This window comes from Centropristis striata, chromosome 16 (assembly GCF_030273125.1).
Source record: "Centropristis striata isolate RG_2023a ecotype Rhode Island chromosome 16, C.striata_1.0, whole genome shotgun sequence".
Lineage (NCBI taxonomy): Eukaryota > Metazoa > Chordata > Actinopteri > Perciformes > Serranidae > Centropristis > Centropristis striata.
In genome coordinates, this window is record NC_081532.1 from 22578566 (window position 1) to 22600494 (window position 21929).

The 21929-nt window shown below is 44.6% G+C and overlaps 1 protein-coding gene across 1 annotated transcript in view; it reads right to left on the bottom strand.

Moving 5' to 3' along the window:
- The window catches only part of crim1 (cysteine rich transmembrane BMP regulator 1 (chordin-like)), a 39399-nt gene extending 18119 nt beyond the window's left edge, over window positions 1-21280 (bottom strand). Inside the window, exons 1-5 of the mRNA XM_059354018.1 lie at window positions 20620-21280; window positions 15790-15951; window positions 15338-15511; window positions 5820-6062; window positions 2247-2426 (exon numbers count right to left, since the gene is read on the bottom strand). Of these exons, the coding sequence (XP_059210001.1) occupies window positions 2247-2426; window positions 5820-6062; window positions 15338-15511; window positions 15790-15951; window positions 20620-20920 (1060 nt within the window). The 5' untranslated portion in view covers window positions 20921-21280. The remainder of the gene's footprint in view (window positions 1-2246; window positions 2427-5819; window positions 6063-15337; window positions 15512-15789; window positions 15952-20619) is intronic.
- Window positions 21281-21929: the final 649 nt, after the last annotated feature.

Below are 21929 nucleotides of genomic sequence, written 5' to 3' on the forward strand. Positions count from 1 at the left end.
AACTGAAGGAAGCAGGATACTCCACGAGGGAGCTAGCAAGATATGGAAACTGGCTTTTCACCAAGAGCTGTTTGAATTTAGATGACTTATCTACATTTATAAGTGGGGAGAGGCTCTCTGGCTTTGCGACAACATACATAAGGATCTAAGTTGAAATGAGACAGATGAGGTTTAGTTATCGCTGTGTCGTCCTGAGAGAGATTTCATCATTGGAAACAAAGCAAGGGTGATGACGTTCCTAACTGCTGGTCCCCACAGTGTCCACTCACCTTTTGACTGAAAGCTTGAACTCGTCCATGTAAGTTTCAGCTGTAACCCCAAAGTTCAAAGGCTAGGTCAGCGTTTAGTAAATTGCAGTCCAAAGCAAAGAAAGCACTTTGCGTTGAAAGCTGAATTTTAAATTTGCAGCCATTAGTCTTAAGTAGAACCCATAAAGTTTGGGACAGTTTAAAAGCCATTCTGCTCAGCTTGACGTGATGTATGAGGCCTGAGCGCAGCTCTGTAAGCCTTTTTTTTCCTTCACTTGACATAAACAGTTTTATTGTTTATTGGTAACAGAGGCAGGTTAGAAGGTGGTCCCTGAATTTTCTCTGTGAGTCAGCGTGAAAAACAAAAACGTGTTAATATTTCTGTGTGTTTGTGTGGTTTACTGGATGTGTGTCAGAGGTAGAAAGGGTCCTCTGTACTGTCCACATGCATCTTGTTTGCCCTATCTGATCCCAGCTGAGTTTTAGCTGCTGAGGTTCCGTCCATCTGGCTGTGATTAACCTGAACAGGATCTATTTTTCTCGTAGCTGCTGTACTATGACCTTTGTAATGAAAATTTAAAGGGTCGCTTCAGGATTTTATCATTTCACTTCCTTGAAGAAGGGGGACTCATAAGAGAAAGATGTTAAAAAGAGTGGTAGAAAAGTGATCTTCAGATATTTTGTCCCAAGACCTGAGCCTACACTTCCCATAATGCAATGCAATAGCATCTTTCCATTTACTTTATTGCAATTTACTTTATTTTGGCCATAGACTTTATTCAAAGATGGACAGCATCACAGCTCCTTCAAAGTGAAGCCAAAACAGCAATGGCTGGCTGCAGTATCGGTCATAAACCCTGCCCCCTTCATTTAGTGGATGGGACATGAGCTAAACCAAAGATGTGTCTTAATCTACTGAAAGTTTCATCCAGTAGACATAGAGTTGTGTTTTGGTCCAGTACTTTGTTTTTTAGCTCTGTTTTTGGTCCACACTAAATTTGTCCGTCTGATGTTTGTTTAGCTTTTTTTTGTTGCTAAAAACAGCTGCCTAACTAAAACAGTGAAGTCGTGGGCTGTAAAGCTAAAACAATAAACTTAAAGTATCCAGTAACAAACCTCTGGTTTTTCATCATGACTAAAGCATTTGACATCACAAATAGTCATTCGATCTACTGTAAGAATTATTGATTAGCACATCTTTAAGTACAATCACACCAGATAGCCGTAAATAAATCTCCTAATCCAGATTAAGAGCTTTACAGGCGATGTTCTCTGCAGTGAGCCATGCCGTAAGTAAGAGCAGCTTTCCATAAGTAAAAGATGAAAGCATTCCATACCATCTAAATGCCTGCATATTCCAGGTGTACCTCCGACACTGACCTAACATGATCTCCTCTGCAGTCTCGCTTTTTGTCTTCTTCCCTCGCTGTCATGCACCCGATCAACTTTAGCCAAGAGGGAAGAGGCTAAAATTGGCCGCCGTCTCCGTCCGTTGGCTCCTGGCGGAGTGTAATGTGGTTGCCATATGCGCTGCAAACCCTGTTTCTTAACAAGTGCACATATCAGAGCTGCCTACCTGGCTTTGAACACATGTGTTTTGCGATTGGGTCCCCCTTATTAAGCCAGAGCCAGATATTACAAAGAAAAGCCGTACACTCTGAAAGAAGGTTTTTATGGAGTGGAAATGAATCCCTGGCTGCCTCTTTAGTGTGTGTCTTGTATGCCAGGTATGTTTAACAACTGTGGAAACTAGTTATATGAGGAAGCTATTAAGGTAGGTTCACTAGAGGTACGTGTCGGGTATGGTGGGTTTTGATATCACCTCTACCTTTCCTGCATCAACGTCTCTCTCTGCCAGCTGGCCACACAGGCCTTCTCGACAATACTGGTGGTTTAGACCTCAAAAGCACAAGTTTAGAACATAATCTCCATACTCTAGTGCAAAATATGTAACTAAATTGCCATGTCTGAAGAAAATAATGAGGCAAAAGTGTGTACCTATGCAGACAGGGCAACACTCGCCCTCAGGAATGTAGAAGTTTTCACAGTCCAGCTCAGCGCACTCGGCCTTGGAGCAGAAGGAGATTCCTCCCCGGCACTGACACAGCCAGCAGGGGTCCATGCGGTACACCTCTCCTTCGGAAAACTCCTTCCCATTGTGGACACACTTAGGAGACACTGAAGAACAAGGAAAATGAGATTCAGACAGCTGCTGGCACACCATGTGGGGATCATAATGCCTAACACACACTGTGGTTGTCAGGTGTCCATCACATTTGGCACAGATTAACATAATGACTTTATGACAGAAATATGTTTTTTATTCACAGATGTCAAGCTTGATCAATGAGAGTCTATCACAACTGTATACAATCAATTACAAAGTCATAAACATCCATTCATGTTCTGCTATTGATAGATGTGGTAATGTGAACCAAATGGTCCCGAGGCAGACGCTGGTGTCTGAGCTTCAGCCTGCGTGGTGGGGAATGGCATTTATCAGACAATGAAGCCAAGTCCTTGAGGAGGAATTTCACAGGGATATATCAAGTCTTGAAAAGGCATAGAACTCTTGCAGTAGAGTAAAAGAAAACAGTAGTGGGTCTGAGGCTTTGGCAGAATCTGGGCACAGTGTGCTGGTGGCAGGTGGAGTGAATCAATGTCCTGGCCTGCCTTTCCCAAATGCATCCAAGCCATTAGAACATCTTTTAGCTGTGTTCCCTCTACTATAAAATAAAATGCGCTTAGTTACAGCACCATTGGAAAACCAAGGTCCGGCCCAATAAAGAGCAGATTACATCTGAGAAAACCTTGACCATAATTATTGGTTAAACCGGGCTTACATTTTTACTCTTTTCTTCAATCTTCATAATTCAAACAATGACTACAAAACATTTTCTTAGAGAATATAGTCCTAAATGACACACACAACCACAGAGTCCCCCCACATAACAAATCCCAATTTAACCACTGACTTTAATAACCTTGTAAGTTGTAATTTCCACAATATGAAACGAATATTATAAGTAATTCAAAATGAATAGTGGTGGCTTTGTAGCCGGCGAGAGGAGCAGGAAGATTACAGCTAGACATCTCAATGGCAACATTAGATTACACATTCAAAAGTTACCACAGGGGTTCGGTTGACTCAGCAATCTGAGATCTTAACAAACCGCACGGCAACTTTCTACCAAACAGATCCCAACATTAGGGGAGTGAGGCAATGTGGTTATGTAAGAGTCTCCAGGCTCGTAGAGAAGCAGCTACGCAAGTTAGACGAGTAAATGCATTACACAGATGCAAGCAGATGTGGGGCCAGCGGTTTCTGTAAATGAGAGGCGGCAGCTGTACGCCATACCTGCAGAGTGCAGACTTATAGCGTCTGCGCCGATGACCCCATGCCTGCTGACAACCAGCACTGCACTCTAATATAAAGCATCTGGGCCAACTGAGTTGAAAGTACAGTGGGGATTTGTTGATCTTTTATTCTCTTCTTTTCTGTTCTATTCTTTTGGCCTTTTCCTCTCTCACTCTCTCAGTATTCCTGCCGTCCTGCTGTGCGTGCAGCAAAACCAAGCAGAGAAAATGCAATAAGCACTTCAGCTGGCCGAAATCAAAAGGCACGGCAACGTTTTTTAACGCTCACAGAAGCAATAGGAAGTCACATGAGGGGATGCTCACATGTGATTTCCGCAGTGTTTGTTAATGCTAATCCCTAAAACAACTTGCGGCACAGAGTCTAAATTCCAGTCATGCTTTGTGATGTTCAGTCTTCTCTAAATTGAGGTGAGGATTGGATATGGAGATAGATGGGCCATAAAACATTGACCTTAAGCCTGTCTAAGTCATTCTAAATGGGCTGTCATACTGGCAATCCTTGTGGTTTGCAGGCGAATGAAGCAAAACCGCAAGTGGGAAACATGACTATTCCAAGAGAACAATAATGATAGGATTTATTAAAATCAGCTTTGCAGCGATAGTGTTGATCAGCACAGAATATCATAAGATATGTCAGAAAGTTATGTCTCCAAAGCAACCACTCATCAATGTCTGAGGACATGGTTTGTTGCGTGTTTATAACAAACTCAAGCTGAGCCCCCTGAGAACCATTAGTTTGGTGATCTCAGCTTTATTGCTTAACGGCAGCGTAAATCTCACTACGGGGGATATGTGCAGAATATGTTCCAGCTAAAGTGTTGATAAACAACAGATCTCGGTTAAATGGGACCAAACAGGATCATCTGTAGCATCAGATGACATCAGGTCAGGATGGCGCTGCCAGTTTCGGTCTGCCACCCAGATACAGCCACTCTCCAGCCAACAGTGGAAAGAGTCTATCGTCGACGGAGGCCAAAACACACAGGTGGGATTTATTGTCACTGCACACACTGACCCTGACTAAATATGAGACCTCAGCCAAGTGGGCAATGGAAACAAGTTAATCAGTCCAAGCCTGACACACAGACACAATGGGGGGCCGTGTTAACGTGTGTTCCATTCGAGAATAGGTATGGTATTTGAAGGCGACGTAGACTTTACATGTATACAGTATTAGCCATCAGTGCTTTGCGGGCCTATGCAGGACTACGGAGGAGACTAGGGGGCCCAGTGTCCTTGTCCGTGTCCCTGTCTGTGGAGCTTTCTGACACGGTGCGCAGTCATGCAGGCCTAACGGACGGTAGGGGCAGCACAAAAGGCATCAAGCCCCAGGCCCAAAGAGCAGCAGACACTTGTTATCAAAACACTGATCCCATGGCCCCCACGGCTGCCATTCAGCCCCCGCTGGCCTGCCGGACTCGATTACCCTCCCCACTGGCAGACTGGAGCACATAAAAAGCATTCCCATCAATGAACTGTTGAACCTTTTCCCTTTGGACGTGTGACCAGACAGGAACCCTTTGACACTGCACTTCTGTTGAGCAAATTCGTAGCCTAAGCACTTTTCTGGTCACTGGGCTCGTTAAGTCCATTAATTCCGGGACACGGCACTCATTTATGCATGTGGAGGGGCCAGAATGGGAATTTGTTCTGTTGGTAAAACAGCGAATATTTGTTGGGAGCGTAGAGTAAACAGACCAATACCACAGGTCCCCTCCCTGCCTTCCTGGCTCTCCTGGCTGCCTCTGGGCCACGTCAGAGAGCAGAGACCTCTCTCTATATGTGCTTCACATCTGCTCCCTCTCGCCTCTCTTTCTCTGCATTCCCTGCCTCTTTCTCACCAGGTGAATAGTCTACTTTAGACCAGCAATCTGCTTTAAAAGGCCTATTATATTTAATATCCCTTCAGGCAATAAAAACATTTGTGGATACACCCTTGAAAAAATGTCTTTGAACCATGGTCTTAACCCTGGGAGGCATCGACCCGGCCTGATAAACAGCCCAACAGTAATTATCCAATCAGCAACTTTCCTTTTCATCTGTGGACATTTGGTCAGCAGGGAGGAAAACCTTACTCTGAGGAAAATAATTGCTTCCTCAAAGGCGATGAATCTCACACCGACTGTGCCATTGCTACCCCCAGTGGGAGAACAGTCCAAACAGATTGTGTAGTGTGCATTTTAGAGCAATCACCTTTCTGGCACTCAAAGACATCACAGCAGTCTCCCGGCTGACCGCTGGCCTGGCTAAGCGGCACGGCGCGCTGTCCGCTCGGGCACTGCGGTTTGTGGCAGGCACGGAGGTCGCAAGTGCACTGGGGCGGTATGGAGGGGCAGCAGCCAGCAGGTGGCGTGTAACTCTTGGTCAGGACGGAACCCTTGGGGCAGGAGGGCACCTGCAGAGTGGGACATGTCACCCCGGCACACCTCAGCTCCTCTGAAACACACAGATATGGATGCATGTTAACATTCAGATGCAGATGGGAAAGCAGCATACAGTATAGTGTAGATCTTTTTCCTTTCCAAGACATTCTGTAACGCCATCTACTCCTGCTCTCGGCTCTGACAGTGCCCACTCTGTTCACCTGGAGGAAGGAGGGGTTTTTCTGTGTTTGCACATGTGTGTGCATGTGTGTGAGGGCTCCTCGTTGTGTCAGTGGAGCCACTTTAGAACAGCGCTACTCGTGTTACGCTCTGCAGTTCACACAGTCACCCAACACAAACTCTGTGCACAGTCATCAGATCCCCACTTCGGTCCATGACAGCTTCACAGCATCCTGTCAGAGAAGTGAGAGCGGCCGGCACTCGGCGCTCTAGACACGACAAGGCTCTCTGCATATCCTGTCTACGGGCCTCTGATCCCACCCACAATCCAAACAGCCCCTCACGCTCTAAAACCAGCCATTAATACCAGCCAACCTTCAACAGAGCTTTTCTTCTTGCCAGTTTAGAATCTCCCCTTCACTTAGCATACCAGGATGTGTTTGCCTTTTCATTTGCCAGAGCCAACATAATAGCTCTGATACCCCTTGTTAAAGGGAAAAGATGTGCGGGGGTACTGGAAATCTGGGCAAGGGGCTCAGGGGTGTATTTTGGAGCCTGTTCAGGAAAAGAAAAGTGGAGTGCCCCTCTGTACAGCCATTGTATGAGAACAGTAGCTACCTTACAAAGATTGGATTACTCAAACCAAAAGGACGTGTTTATTTTGGTTCTCAGTGTCACTGTAATGTATACAGTGCAGGCAGAAGAGAAGGATTGGGGAGACCAGATTCACGTCCTGTCCTATAATTGTCAATCACTGAGTCATTTCACAGATCCCCTGCTGAGAGCACCGTAAATACACACTTTGTAGCACTTTGACAGCTAAGAAGGAGAGTGGAAAGGCAGAGTTAACTAATGCCGAGATTATGGGAGAAAGAGCAAAATCTAGTTTAAATCATCACTGACATTTAAAGCAGAAAATGTGTCAACAAATCAGTTCCACATTAAATTAACTGGATTATGATTTAGTTATAAGGAATGCTTGACAATCCTTGCATGCACATGGTTTTTGAGGAGGCGGACCAATATAGGCTGAGGTTGCGTAACAGCATTTGGGGTTTTTGGTAGTGTTTCCAGAAGCTGAGTTTTCTTGATGGTCTTCCCAGACTGGTGCTGGCTCCACGGTGCAACACGAATCTCTCAGAGGATGTGCCTCATCCCTGACATTTGAACACTTGTAAACTGATCCCTCTGGGTTTTGCCACAAGATGGGGAAACTGAACCAGCAAGCAGTTCGGGGTCCAGACTTCTGATCCCCTGATAATGGTTCTATTCTGCCAGCCTTTCTGTAAATCTACTGTATATTCTTCCACACTAATACTTTTCTATTTTTAAAACACAGCTTTAAAACAATCAAGCCTTTTTTGCACTGTTTCCAAAATAATCCTATCCAATCAAACGTGACGATTCAGGACACATGACGTGGTAAGCAGATTATCTACTTTGTGAAAGTTGCATAATTGCTGAAAATACTACAGCGAAGGAACAGTAATGGCTAAAAGTAAGACCAGATATTTTGTGGCTTGGACCTCTACTGAAGACTTTAAAGTCAAAGTGGTAGAAAACATAGATTTGGAGTCATTGCAAAGGTACCAGAAGCCACAGCAATGGGAAAGAAACACCCACACAACAAGGATGAAATCACCTATTGTCTAGCTATAATGTTCTGGTTATATTAACCATTGTTGGTCAGGGCTGAGGTCATTTGATTTCTTCTGTAAAGGATCATGTGATAGGGGCGCGACGAATCAGTGACATGTTGTGACTGATAAAATCAAATCAGGAAGTGAACGAGGGTTTCTGTGTGGCAACTTCTCTGTTTCCACTCATCCAAACGAAAATTCAATCCCAAAGTTTTCAAAATAAAAAGGGGCCAGCAGGGGCAAAATTATCTATTTTAGGGGTTTGTATACATCTATTAGTCTAGATGTAATGACAATTTTAAACAAAAAGGTATTAGCGTGGATGTACCCTGATGACCTGATGGTTAAGTAGCTGTTTGATGTCTACCTGACCTAGAATAAACACAGAGGAGAGGAGCTGCATGAGTGTTACTTCTGTATTTTGCCGGGTGGGGGGAACAGCTCTGACAGATGAAATTGAGGATAAGGGAAACGTTGAATTTTTTCTGGCTCCAGATAAATAGAGCAGTAGTGTGAGGTATCTGTACTGTACTGTTTACTCAAGCAACCTGGGAACAGTGAGGGACGCCACAAAGCTCTCATTGATAAACTTTGTAGCTGAATAGTGTCATAGAAAATGAGGGTAAAACCCCTGAATTAAGGGACGCTACAACCCATTTAACGGTTTTTGGCCCGATTCCTAAGCTGGAGTTAAATAAACTTCAGTTGGACGTGCTGATTGGCGAATGTTTTACTTCCAATAAAGTCTAACGAAGTCTGCTGCTGCTCAGTTGAAGACTGGTTTTGCATATGAAAAACTAGCACTATTTAAAGCTATAGAGAATGCCCTGGGATGATCTTCTACAACGTTCTGCCCTGAAAAACACTTTCTGTGAATTGTATGTGTCCCAGAGAGGGCTGATTACTTCTTCAGTTGTGATAATGACTGGGGTTAAAGTGCGCTGGGAAAAGCAGCTGGCAGACATACCATTGTCATTTAAATGAATAAAATTGTATGCATCCGTGGAAATGGTCCAACCCTTGCAGGTCCAATTAATATAATTTTCTAGCTGGCACATTCATAAGCACAATGGACAGACAAGAGAGGATGGAAAGAGTCAGCAGCAAATGGATTTTATCCTGTGCTGTTTGTGTTCTATCTCTGAGCATAAGTGGCTGTAATTAGAGAGTCAGAAACCACACAACCAATCTTTGTATCACAATGGTGGCCATACTCCAGCTTGCACAAACACAAAAGGCCCGATTTGGTATGCTTGATAAATTCTCACTGCAGATTAGACAACATGTGCTTTTGTATACTGTAAGATAGCAAAGAATGGAAAACCTTTGGCCTTAATGCACAACCTGCACTAATATGCACAGTCACACACACACACACACACACACACACACCTGACGCTGGTCTGGAAGAGGTGGGATACGGAAATTGCTTCATTACCACAGAATGGTCTCTTTTGTTAACAATGCATATTTCTGGCATCTCAACAGCTCATTGAAGAAAGAAAAACACCTCGTATCTAAATGGGTTTTTCTTCTCTTCAAGCCCGGGTACAAGGAGCGCAGTCTTTCCCCGAACTAGAGCGGCCTGGCCAGGCAGAGGAGGCTGTGTTGACAGCCTGAGTTTACTCATGGAAAAAGCGCACAATGTGGGTTCTGTTCACCGACTGACTTTGGAAGCAAGTCAGCGGAGAACAAAGCCGTCTCAGTCCAGCTGCCCTCCGTGGGTTTCTGGTCTGTCCTCAGGTTTTATAAAGTTGCTCCGCGAAAGGGACACATCAGGGCCGTCTCTCACGTAAAGCTGTGGAGGCCTGGCCCGGTGCCCACCAGCAGTTACAGCTGAGAAAGTCAGCATTGTTCCCCTGTGTGTATCTGCGTGTGTGAGTATATGTGTGAGGAGCAGGTCTGGGAGGGGGTCCAGGCCAAAAGGCACAGACAGGGTCACCAGGAAGAAACACTTGATGGGAACTTCACACCATGGTCAGAAGCTTGAGGTAGACGGGCGTAGGCACACAGCAGCCGGCAGGCCTGCATCTGCTGCCTTGCTCTCTTGCTCTTTGGCTAAATATTTGCAGTTGAAAAACGTGATCTCAGTGTCCTGACTAACACCACTTGCAGCTGTCAATGAGCATGCTCGGGTGAGGTAATGAGTGTGTCAACATGTAGGTGCATGGATTTTTCATGTGTTTGTGCGTGTGCAAAGCAAGTGTACTTAGCATGTGTGCATTCCACTGAAACACACCCTTTCCTTGCCACCAGATGGCCAATAAGATTAGGCCGCTGACAGAGGGCATGAGGCACTTCTAGTCCCGCAGAGATCAACACCATGCATGGTCTATCGTTCCATCAGGCACAAAATGCATATGAAAAGGCTGAACATACTCTGCTCCAGGGTGATGAACACAAAGCACTGAGAAGCATAAGCATGAGCAGTTGTCACGTGTATTGTCACTCAGAGGACAGTATATCAAATGCATAGGCGGGCTTGTGTGTAGCTGTTGAATTGCAGAAGAGGCAGTTATGAATGGATTCTGGCCATAAGGATGTGTTTCTTTTCAGGGGAAAAAGGAAAAGAATGGCTGATGAAGGAGGAAGTGTGCCTGTGAACTAGAGGAGTTGGCTTAAGCTGCAGTTGGGGTGTCTTTGATTTGTTAATGGTTATGGTTGGGTCTGGGGTTTTGGGTCTACATTTAGTGAATGAGGGTTGGAGGTGGACATGCAGGAATGGTCTGAGACTTCATGTGTGTGTGTCTTGGCTTTCCCCCCCGGCCTAATGCGGGTGGGTTTGGTTTGCGGCTGACCATGAGTAGTGAGTGGGTTGACAGCAAATCCCAACATGCCTTAAAGGGAAGTTCTTTGTCTCAATCGCCACACAAGATTTTTGTTTCCTCTTTGAAACACACACACACACACACACACACAGGGAAACGAGCAGCTTGCAGGGTACAACAGGGGCCATAGCTTTCGCAGACGGCACACAAACACACGGCACTGAGACGTCTCGCGCCCCTGCCAGCCAGCGGCGGTCTGGCTCCGCCAGTAATAGCTCTGCCACAAAGAGGCTGCAGCCGAGCAGAACTAACAGTCCTTTCACAAGGGCAGAGAGGGGCAGGACAGAGGTGGCATAGGTGGACAACTGGATTTGTGAGAGCGAGTTCCAGCTGATGAACCCCTCATGAACTTCCACAAGCCTGTGAGGGACAAAGTTAAACTATTCTATCCACATTAGCAGTCCACAGGAGGACTTTCACACATGCAGTTTATCCCTGAAATGTTCAGGAATGTTTCCTGCAAGGAGTCGTGTGTGAATCGGAGTTAGGATCGATACTAAGAGAAGTCTGTACCGCCAATTTCCAAGGTAGAACAATGGACAGTGGCAGACTACTATATAAATTCTGCATCCACAGTAGGTTGCAGGTCGCTTTCACCTATAAAGTCTGGTGGACTCGGTGCGATTCAGTTATTCGATTCGATTTGCTTTGCTTTCACAGTATGCTTTATCAAGGGCACCAAGCATTGTAAATAAATGTCATGCTGTTGATGCTGTCCTTCATCTGTTGGACAGAATATGTGAGGTAAACCGCTGAAACTCTTTTGAAACTAATGTGTTGTTGGCAGAGTTTGCGATTGAATCCATTTTCCACCATTCCGTGGCTCAATAATTTGAAGACTTTGTTATTTTTGTGTTCTGTGAACGTCTGACTGTATTTTGAAGAGTGCCTTACTTCTTTATTATTTTGGCCCAAATTCAACCCACAATGCTTTGTGTTTTGGTTCGCTTCCTTCCTTTGGATCGGACTACGTTCTCAACTGCAGAGAACCAAATGGACTATCCGACGAAATGTACCAGAGTTTGTTTCAAGCGGGCCAAACAGCTCAGCTGTGAAAGCTGTGAAACTGTCCCTTTACGCATCAATTCCAGCATAGCCACTGCATGTGAGAACAGACACAAGACAGAAATGTTCTTAAATGCGGTGCATGTTTTGCCCAAACTGTTATCCCAGTAATCTGGTAAGAACTATGTGTAATAGAGGCTTAAGTAGACAGCCGGACTGCTTCTGCATTGCTTGAGTTTCACTATTTCTGAGCATGTTAGTATTAAGTGATGCCAGTTGTATGAATCACCTAAACACTTCCACAATGCACAGACTGCTGCTGCTTGTTCCCGTCAGTGAGCAACAGCAGGGGAATTCCTCTAAAATAACAGTTAGGGGCCTTATCATGAATGAAATATGTAAACCATCCTAGAGTGTAAAATTACCAAACACCACCCTACCAAGACCCTGAGGGCCTGTACTTGTACTTGACACAAATACCTCAACAAAATGGTCGGCCTCAGTTGTGATTTCCTATCTTCCTGCGTCTGCCTCCCCCCCTCCCTCGCTCTCTTACGCTTATCTCCCTCCCTGACATGTGGGTAAACGTCTTGTTGCTTCCGATAGAACGTTCGCAGCCAAATTACATCAGCGTCCCGAATACCAGAAGAGAACAGGAAACGACAACAAAGCAACATTAGGTGATTGAACACCAGCAGTGGTGGAGCAGAGAAGATGTCGAGCTTTAACAGATCACAGTGTGTCACAGGGGAGGGATGAACTAACAAGACCACTGAGTGAGTCAGAGAGAAAGTGAGAGGGCCAAACCATTACCATGTGTGAGCTTACACAAGAAGAGAATCTATGTTCTGAATGAGGGCCCGCTTTAATGTCCCTGTGCGTGTGAAGCGGAGCTTTCATGGCCCTGGGAGCAGGTTTACATGATGCATTAGTGGTCACACACTGGCAGGGCATGCTAACACTTCTTAATAACGGCTTGCGTCTAAAGACAACAAGGGGCTGATGGGCGCAGCCTCTATGGAGTCTAACAGGACTGAGCAAATTACCCCAGAGCAGAAAGGAAGTTCTTGCTGGTGACAGACGAAGGGAAATCTCCGCCAAACTAGATAATTATCACACACGGACACATGCACGTGTCTACATATACTCTATAGGCTCTTTGCACACACAAGTGATGACATATAAATGCATCTAACCCCATGCATACTTTCAGACATAACAAGACACACACATCCTGGTTTCTTACTTAATGAGGGGCCATCAGAAGGGTGGGTGTGTTGCAGGGAGAACTCATAAGCTGCTGAAAAATGTTGTTTACAGTTTTCGCTTGTGTGAGTTTAAACTGTCATCTGTAAGGGACTATCCTTCACAGCAATGTCAGACGTTTATGATGATACCGCTAAACAATATAGTGTTTGATGAACACACTTCCTGTGGGATTTTCTGATCAAGACATGCCTCCACACAGCTGGAAATGTTGTGTAATAACCTTGGAGTTATTTGCAGACTAAATAGTCTCAAATATATTTCCATGGCGCATTGCCAGCCAAGAGTTTAGTCTATCTTAAGAGCGTCGCTTCCACTGAAATGTCAGCAAATTGCAAAGACAGTAACATTTGGATAAAGACACATGCTTCAGACTCCGTTCACTACAGCACCGTAGCAGGTTTTTTCAGGTTTTTTAAGGAGCTTGTTCAGTAAGATGAGGTTTACCAAACACACAAGAGGTTCAGTGAGTTCACTCTGTGGCAGTGCCGTCCCATTTTGCAAGCGTCAGTCAGGAGGCAGCCACCACTTAGCGCCTGTCTATCTACCAGACACCTCACAATCCAAATGAGGAAGCTAAACTGTCTGTGCCAACAACATCTTTCACTTACAAATGTCAATCACAGAGACTGCTGAGAGTGGAGCTAAACACACAGTCTCTTCAAAGGATTCTCTTTCTTCAAATATTCATCTGTCATTCTATACATTTACCCCTTAAAGAGCTGTATCCTGGACCAGAGGGTCTCAGAAAAGGTCTCCATTACGAGAGGAGAGGCTGTTTCTGCTCTGTCAGTCAGATTCACACCTTCTCTCTTTCACTCTCAATCAGTCTTGCTTTCTCTCCTCCTCTACTTCTCCCACTCTACATGTTATCATGGGAAGTGCCGTGTCTTCCCCATTGACTCAATGGAAATATTCAACTAGATTTATTTGTAAAAAAAAACCACACAGTTTTAAAGGCTCCCTTTGCTTGAAATGAAAGTGCTTGATGGCAATACGCTTCCTTTCACACATAATGAGCTTGGACAAAAGGAATTCTGCAGGAATTCTACACTCAGAGGTGGTTTGTACAAGAGAGGAGCAAAAACTTGAGCTGCCACAGCTGTAGTGCACTTTATAACAATGTTTATACTAGCCATAGGCTATGAATGATACAATTCTGTTATGTAAAAGTAACTTTATAGTTTGCGTGCAACGATTAGTCAACAAAAATTGATGACAAAATTCGTTGCAGATTAATTTAATTGTTGATAATCAGTTGGTTACACTGTCGCACGTTTTTCATGCTGTGTGTAGACCTGACATTGTTTTCTTGAGGCCAAGTATCTTTCGAGGTGAGCCATCTTACATCATTACTCTCTTTGCTGTGAGTTGCGCGTGCTGAACATTGACTTGGAAGCAACAGGTAAGCGACATCGCTTCCAAGAACTTCAAAAGTATGGGAGTATTTGAACCTAAACCCTGCAAAGAAGAGGATTGGCTGCAAGATTTGTAAAGCAGATCTTGCATATCACAGGAGCATGTTGGTCATGCATGAACATTTGAAAAGAAGAAACGTTGGACTTGGATGATGCAGACTCAGCCAGACAGAGATTAATTGCTTCTCAGCTAGTTTACATCAGTTGTATCGGGACTTGCCATAAAGCTGCTCTGACCTCACCATAAAGTCATTATTCCTCCAAATCCGTTCGTATTTTTACTATTATTATTGTATTATAGTATTATATATAGTATATATAGTATATATATATATATATATATATATATATATATATATATATATACTATATATATATATATAGTATTATATTTTATCTTTGGTATTAGTAATAGCTAAATCAGCAGCAGTTTACTAAAAGACATATTTTTGAATGAAGGAGTCAAATATATTCTCTTTATTGTTAGTTGCTTAAAAAAAGCTAAATTTAAAAGGTTTACAGCTAAACATTAAGTAATTGTGCAATCAATTAGTGGATTTGTCGACTAATCGTTTCAATAATCAATGACTATTCAAATATCAAAATAGTCGTTAGTTGCAGCCCTTCTTTGTAGTAGATATTGGCTTATCACAGACATATCAGTATCTATTGGTACCGGCTTATATGTCGTCTGATATGCTCACCTTTCACAGCAGGTGGATTCTGGTGAGAATGATAAACACATGAAAATGACAATCCAGTTTTTCTATGTGGTCTATTTTCATCCTGGCTCAAGAATTCCCTACATCTGCCACCTTATCGGTTATCTGTGACCGTTTTTCCTTCTTAAAATCGGTATTGGTCTCAGGCTCCACTTTGTAGTTGCTAAATCTATTTTGGACTGCAGTACAAATCCTCACATCTTAACACTAAATGGCTTGAGCTGAGTAAAGCTACCGGTCGACTGCGGTGTTGTTTGTCAGTTCCAGTCGCGGGTCATTTGAAGGTTACCTGCGGCTTCCTGGCACTGGCTGCGGTTGATGTAGGCGAAGTGGTGGTGGCAGCTCTGAGACTCACACACGCAGCCTTCGGCGGTCAGGTTACACCCAGAAAACATGCAGGCCGGGTTGGAGGGTCCCACATACTTCTCTCTGTGCCTCTCCCTGTGCTCGTGCCTTCGACCTTCTGAAATCCAGCCATGGACACACACACACACACACACACAAACACCACAGGCATCAATGAGTCACAGACAATGGCACCACTCAAGGTCGAGTGGGGAACCACTACACAAAGTCTAAGCATGTGTGTCATCACTATGATATGTAAGTAGCATTAGTCACCTCAGAGCCACATCTGTTAAGGATTAGCTCCTCTCAATGGACAGCATTATTCCCTCTGACTCAAATTCTGTGATCGTGTGGGTGTGTTTCAACATAAGAGATGGAAGGAGAAGGGCTCACCTGACTTGCTGGCCTTCATGCAGCTTTCTTGGTCTGGGAAGGTGAAAGAGCCCAAGCAGGAGTGCCGGGCGTCGCACACACACTGACCTCCAGCTCTGTCGCAGCCTGTCATCAGGGGACAACGCTCGTCCTCCAGGCCTGCCTCTGGATGCTCGGGGAGGACTGTTAGTGAGAGGACAGAGGAGAGATCATCAACTTCTCACCCTGACTGTCGATGTCCACAGTGAAAGTCTTAAAACTGATCAAATGATATGGACACAAAACCCACGCCAGGGGCTGCATCCACAATCAAGAAGCATCATCATCTTATTAATTCTTAGACAAGAGATGAGTGCATTTGAATTAGGTTCAATTCATTCTCTTCTACTTCAGATCCGTTGATGTGACACTCCGAGTGTGCTTTTTCAGTTGCACTTGTGAAATCAGTCCGTGTACGATTAAATAAATCAGAATTGATACTTTCTAAGCACTTAATAAATGCCACTGCAAACACACGGCCAGGTGTAGGTGTGGATGGCTTTCAAATCATGATGCTGAGCTCAATGGTCGATGACTGTTAGCCACCGTGCTGGACGATGTCCATCAGCCTAACCCTACTGGTTCGTTTTACCCATTTAAAATGGTAATAAAGAGACATTGAGTTACAAGTAAATAAAACCTAATCATAAGTAAAAATGTGCCAGAAATTGAGATTTATTTCCCAAAAGTGCCGGAGGGTGAGCCAGCTTACAGCCTGGGTTGCAACACACTGCCATGGCACCACCGTTACTAAAGTGACCAGTGTATTTCTGGGCTGCCGTCCCTCCTCCCTCCTCGTCGCGCCACGCTACTTCAGCCATTGAGCCCATTTGTTTGCTTTTGTTCCACAGCATGGGGCCCTCCCAGGGTTTCCATCTCCTCCGGCTGCTGGAACGCCTCTTCTGTACCAAGGCCGCTTGCCCCATACCCACATATTGTTCCTTCGCCTAGTGAGATGGCACCTTGGGGCTTAACCCAACTTGGATGAAACTTTACCATAGGAAGGAATGTGTCCCAATGTACACATCAACTATAGTGTCCCTTTCACATGCATGAATAAACACACATTTACACACCCAAATTACCCTCCTTCACAGTTGTCCAACTGCACTAAGAGTGGCAGAGGAGTAAACAGGATGAGACAAACTGTAACCCTGAGTAACCCTTCCCAAGCATTCAGCTCCCTGGCCTCAATCAACAGTGTGGAAGTGTGATTGGAGCTTATCAAAATACTCTGGCTTTCTTCTCCAAACAGCTACACACCAACAACGCACCAGAGGAAGAAGGTGAAGAGGTTTAACCATCCAATATAAGCACGAGCACGTCATGGTATATTTAGCGGACTACTGCAGCGATCCTACCTGTAATAAAGCCTCTTAAAATGAAAATAATTTTCATCCTCAGTTAGGGGTCAGAGCAACAATAATGGGATGACTTAAAGTGGCTGGAAAGAAAAGGAATTCCATGGCTTTGTAAATCATAATAAAACACCATATTCATTTAAAACAGACATTCCACTATGGGGGAAAAAAATCAGTTTCTTACTGTGTTGAAGGCTGTTGAAGTGAGTCCATGCAAGTCAGTCCAAACACTGCAAACACTTCCTGAAGTTAAGGTTTGGTGGTGTGGATCTTTGAAAGTCTTCTAACCCAATATTGGTTATTTCATATCTCCCAGCCTTACATGGATGACTCGACGATGCTCACCAACACCACAGTAAACGCTGGCCAGTGGAACAGGTGAAGGTAATACCTTAAACCGGAGCCAGCCTGTGCTGTTAATAGCTCTCCCAGACGGCCAGCGAGACTGGCAATAGCACAAGCGTCCCTTTGAATAAACCACACCAAAACTTTCCCTGTGATTTTCTTTTCACCTTAAAATGATCCCCAGCTCCACATTTTTTCCATCTTGAGGCTTTCCTGTGCCTGGGAGGGTATTTTCATTTGAGGTAGTGGTGGCAGGGGTGCCTGTCTGTGTGGGGTACTAAATCTGGCATGTAGAAAAAAAGGTAGACGTCAAAACAATGAATGGAAGGCTGGACACTCAAGACATTGTCTCGTTACCTAATTTTCGCTCAGCCCCTGCTCTGCTTCAGCCTAGCCTCCTTTAGCCTGACCCTGGTCTGGTCTGGTCTGGCCTTGCTATCTACTATCTGGCCTGGCATGACTCGAGCCATGGCTTTATCCCAGGGGGATTCCTCTCTCAGCCACTGAGACTGCTTGTCTTGGCATCCAGAGCCAGGATGGGAAAGCTGACCTCTAGAGGCCCTCTGGCTGATAGCGAGCTAAAAAGGAAGTCTTTGAAACATTAGATAATACCAGAGGAAGGGAGAAGTAGAAGGCATGCGAAGGAGTGCAGTGGACATAGCGTCCCTGTAAGACAGACATTCTGTTACGTGGTATGTTAAGTGCCTCTGGAGCTTGGGGACACTTGCGTGGGAGGACAGACACTGGGACATCAAAACAAACCTTTCAGCTGAATGATTTCACCTGAGTGATGTGCTGAACGCTCGAGCAAATATGATAAGCTGAAAGGCCTGGATGACTTCTCCACAGAACAGGTGTCAGAGTCCTCAGGAGACACCTGACCGACTGAACTGAAGCTGAAACATTCACCTTTGGAGATTTTTGCCAGCTTTGTTGTTTAAATGACAGATTCCTTCAGGAGAATAACTGATTTTAATATCCCATGAATTGTTGTTGGAACCATTTATTGGGGCTTGTTTAATTATTTTTTAGTTATCATATCTTTGAAAGTACTGTGGTGAGATCTAATGAGGGTTAACATTTTATTTCCACATCTTTTTTTTACATACCAGTAGCTTACCTAATATTTCATAGTCTCTGAAGCCCTGAAACATTTATAATTGACAGCTTTTTTAACCATTTTTCCAGTCCTATCACCAATAACAGATAGAAAACTTGGCAATGACGCACTAACAATAGGACTGACTGAAACTTGATACCTTTTAAAGGTATTGACCAAAATAAAACTGAAGTACTGAAACTTCTCCAGTCAAACAATACCTGCATTCAATGCTTTTTGTCCCAAGATCTAAAAAAACAATCCTTTTTATAGTGTTGCTCGCTGCCACTTTTATTTAATGTGGCGTGTGATTTGCCCACCACTGCTGCAGCTACAATCCATGCAGTCTGTGGTTCGGAGAAGTCGGCGCTGTGTATTTGATGGAGCTGGTAGTTAATTGTGTAATGTATTAATGTAAAAATCATTTGGATGGGGAGGAGTGGTGGTCAATGCTTACATTCATAAGATGGGTATCAAAGTACTCTACCGGTGTCTGAGTCACTTTTAGGGTACTGGTATCGTAATTGTTGGGGTACACTTCTTATATCATGCAACATGTCACTTGTCACAGGTTTTGCATCTCCACACTCACAGACTTTGACCACCCAGAAAATCAAAACTTCGAGCAGAAAAGCAGGGGATCAGAAAGCGGAAACATTTATCCCCTACTCCTGATTGCGAGTCTAATCACTTTAAGACCCTTGCAGCTTGAGGAGGGAAATCTGGGATCAGCTTCCAGCAGCCTGCCTACTGTGGCCCCTGAAAACACACTAGGAGGTGTTGATTTACCCCCACCTAGCCCCTCTGGGATATTGAGCTTGTGTGTGTACGTGTGTCTGATTTAGGGGTCAGCAGCGTGCTCCGAGGCCCCTGGAGCCACAGGACCAGAGGCACGGCTCAATCAGAGGAGCCATTAGGTCTCCCACTTGCTCTAAAGCTGTTAATTTGCAGAGGAGATGTCCTCCAGGCGCCAGGCTATAACATGTGCATGAGGTACAATCAGCAGCAGTGTCTCCTGGGATGGCCTGGGGCTTGAGAACCCTGGAAAAACCCCTCCTGGAGCCCTGACTTGGACCACCCCACAGAGGGATGATGGCAGGGCAGGGTCAGGGGATCCAGACACCCACTGAGTGCTGCTTACTGTCTCCTACGGCCCTGTCAGTCCTTTTCAATCATCCCAAACACAGTGCAGGTAGAGAGGCTGGAGCGGTTATTTGTTCCTCAGGGGAAGGCCACTGCTACTTACTTCATTCTCCGTGAGGAACCTGACACCCTGCACAATTCTTTGAAGTTCACAAAGTTGCTTAAATTGTGCGTAAAATGAGCACATCCACTATATACAGCAGCAGCATCAGCCCAGCTCTGCTTGGCAGGAACAGAACAGTGCAGCACTGTGGATCCACAGGATTGCGAATGAAAAATCTGCAGGGGACTTTTGCAATCGTGCTGTCAAACCATTACAACTCTGACGCAGTTACTGAAACACATGGTGGTAAACAATACAGACAAGAAAGGGGTGGAAGATTAATATTAAATAACAGTCTTTAAAAACACACAATCATTTGTGTCCTCACGCTGTTCAAACAATCTCCTTTGTTATAAATGTCTCTTTGAGTTGTAAATTAAAGAGGAAAGAGCCTACTAAAGCTGAAATGCAACTTAGTGCCAAATCACTACTGCCAAACGTATTGTCATGCCCCTGAGCTAGGAGTGAATGAAGCTTTGAGGAGAAGAAAGAGCAGCTGAACATGACTCCTCTCCTGGCAGTCAAGAGCCCCTCAGACCTGGGGAGCTGCTCCAGGCACAAGGTAAACACTGACACAGTCCCTGCAGTCAGGACTTAACTGACATCTGAATAGCGATGCTCTCAAGCCACTTAAAGGGAAGGGGATGGTTTCCTCACAAATGAATTGACACCTACTGCTCTTTTATCAAACCGTTAGAAAGCTAAAAAGCAGCACGTCTAGTCACAAGTTACATGACTTGATAAATAACGACACTACCCACCTTTACATACTCCAGTTTCAGGGATTATGGCTGCTCCTGTTTTGTTAACAGAGGCGCAGGTCAGCCCCAGGGCGCAGTAGCCGTGCGCCCAGTCCTGCCCGCCGCAGGGCTCCCACTCCAGCCGGGCACACTGCTCACAGCATCCGCATGGATCCCTGGCTAAGGTCCGGCCACCTTCGCAGCCGTGCGGTGCTTTATTGACGGGACAAGTCCGCAGACTACATGGCGTGCACTCATGAGCCGCGAGCGCCCGCACCAGAAAAAGGACATTCAATAACACAACGGAGCACTTGCTGACCATGTTGTTTAAAAAAAAAAAAAAAAAAAAAAAAAAAACGAAATAAAAAGATTCCCAGACAAATAGTCCCGCTTCTGTCAGATGATAAGCCACATGAACTCACCGCGGTGCACACTACATGTAACTCCAAAGTTGCAAAGTCTTCTTTAAAGTTTTTGTACAACACACCGCGGCTGACTTTAAAAAAAAAAGACCACGAGACTGAAGTGTGCGGGTGCGTTTGAAGTGGCAGCAATATCCAAAGATTCACAGAAAGCAGGTAGACGCACGTCTCGAGCGACTCCTCTGATGAAGTAACATGTAGAAATCCCACACTGAAGCTGCGGACGTCCACTGAGGGCTGCTACTGCTACTGACAGCGACGCACGAGAAACGCAATCTGACTCTTAAATTTGACATACAGGCATATAGAAATTAGCTGTGCACCCTCCCCCTGACTGACACAGGCACCGACCAGTCACAGGGAGCGAAAGGAGGGAGGATTTGAACTGATGTCTCCCCGCTCGGCGAGTCCTCTCTGTGTTGCGCAATGATGCAACTTTGAAAGCCTGCAATGTAAGTTGCTTTTCTGCGTCACATTCTGTAAATCACTGCCTCTTTGTGAGTTTAAAAAGTCTAGACTAGACAGACAGACAGACAGACAGATAGATAGATAGATAGATAGATGGATAGATGGATGGATGGATGGATGGATGGATGGATAGATAGATAGATAGATAGATAGATAGATAGATAGATAGATAGATAGATAGATAGATAGATAGATAGATAGATAGATAGATTCTTTATTATTCCTTTACAGGAAATTACAGTGCCACAGCAGTTTAAAGATAGACATAACCCGTCACATTTCTCTAAATTATCTTCCATCATTACTTCATTAAAGTTAAAGTTCATAAAGAGTGGATGAATTTAAATAGAGTGGATGCATCCACCCTAAAATACAAAAAATAGTGCAGTTATTTTTGTGCATTGTAAAATAGTATAGCAGCTGGTATTCAATACCTTCTGT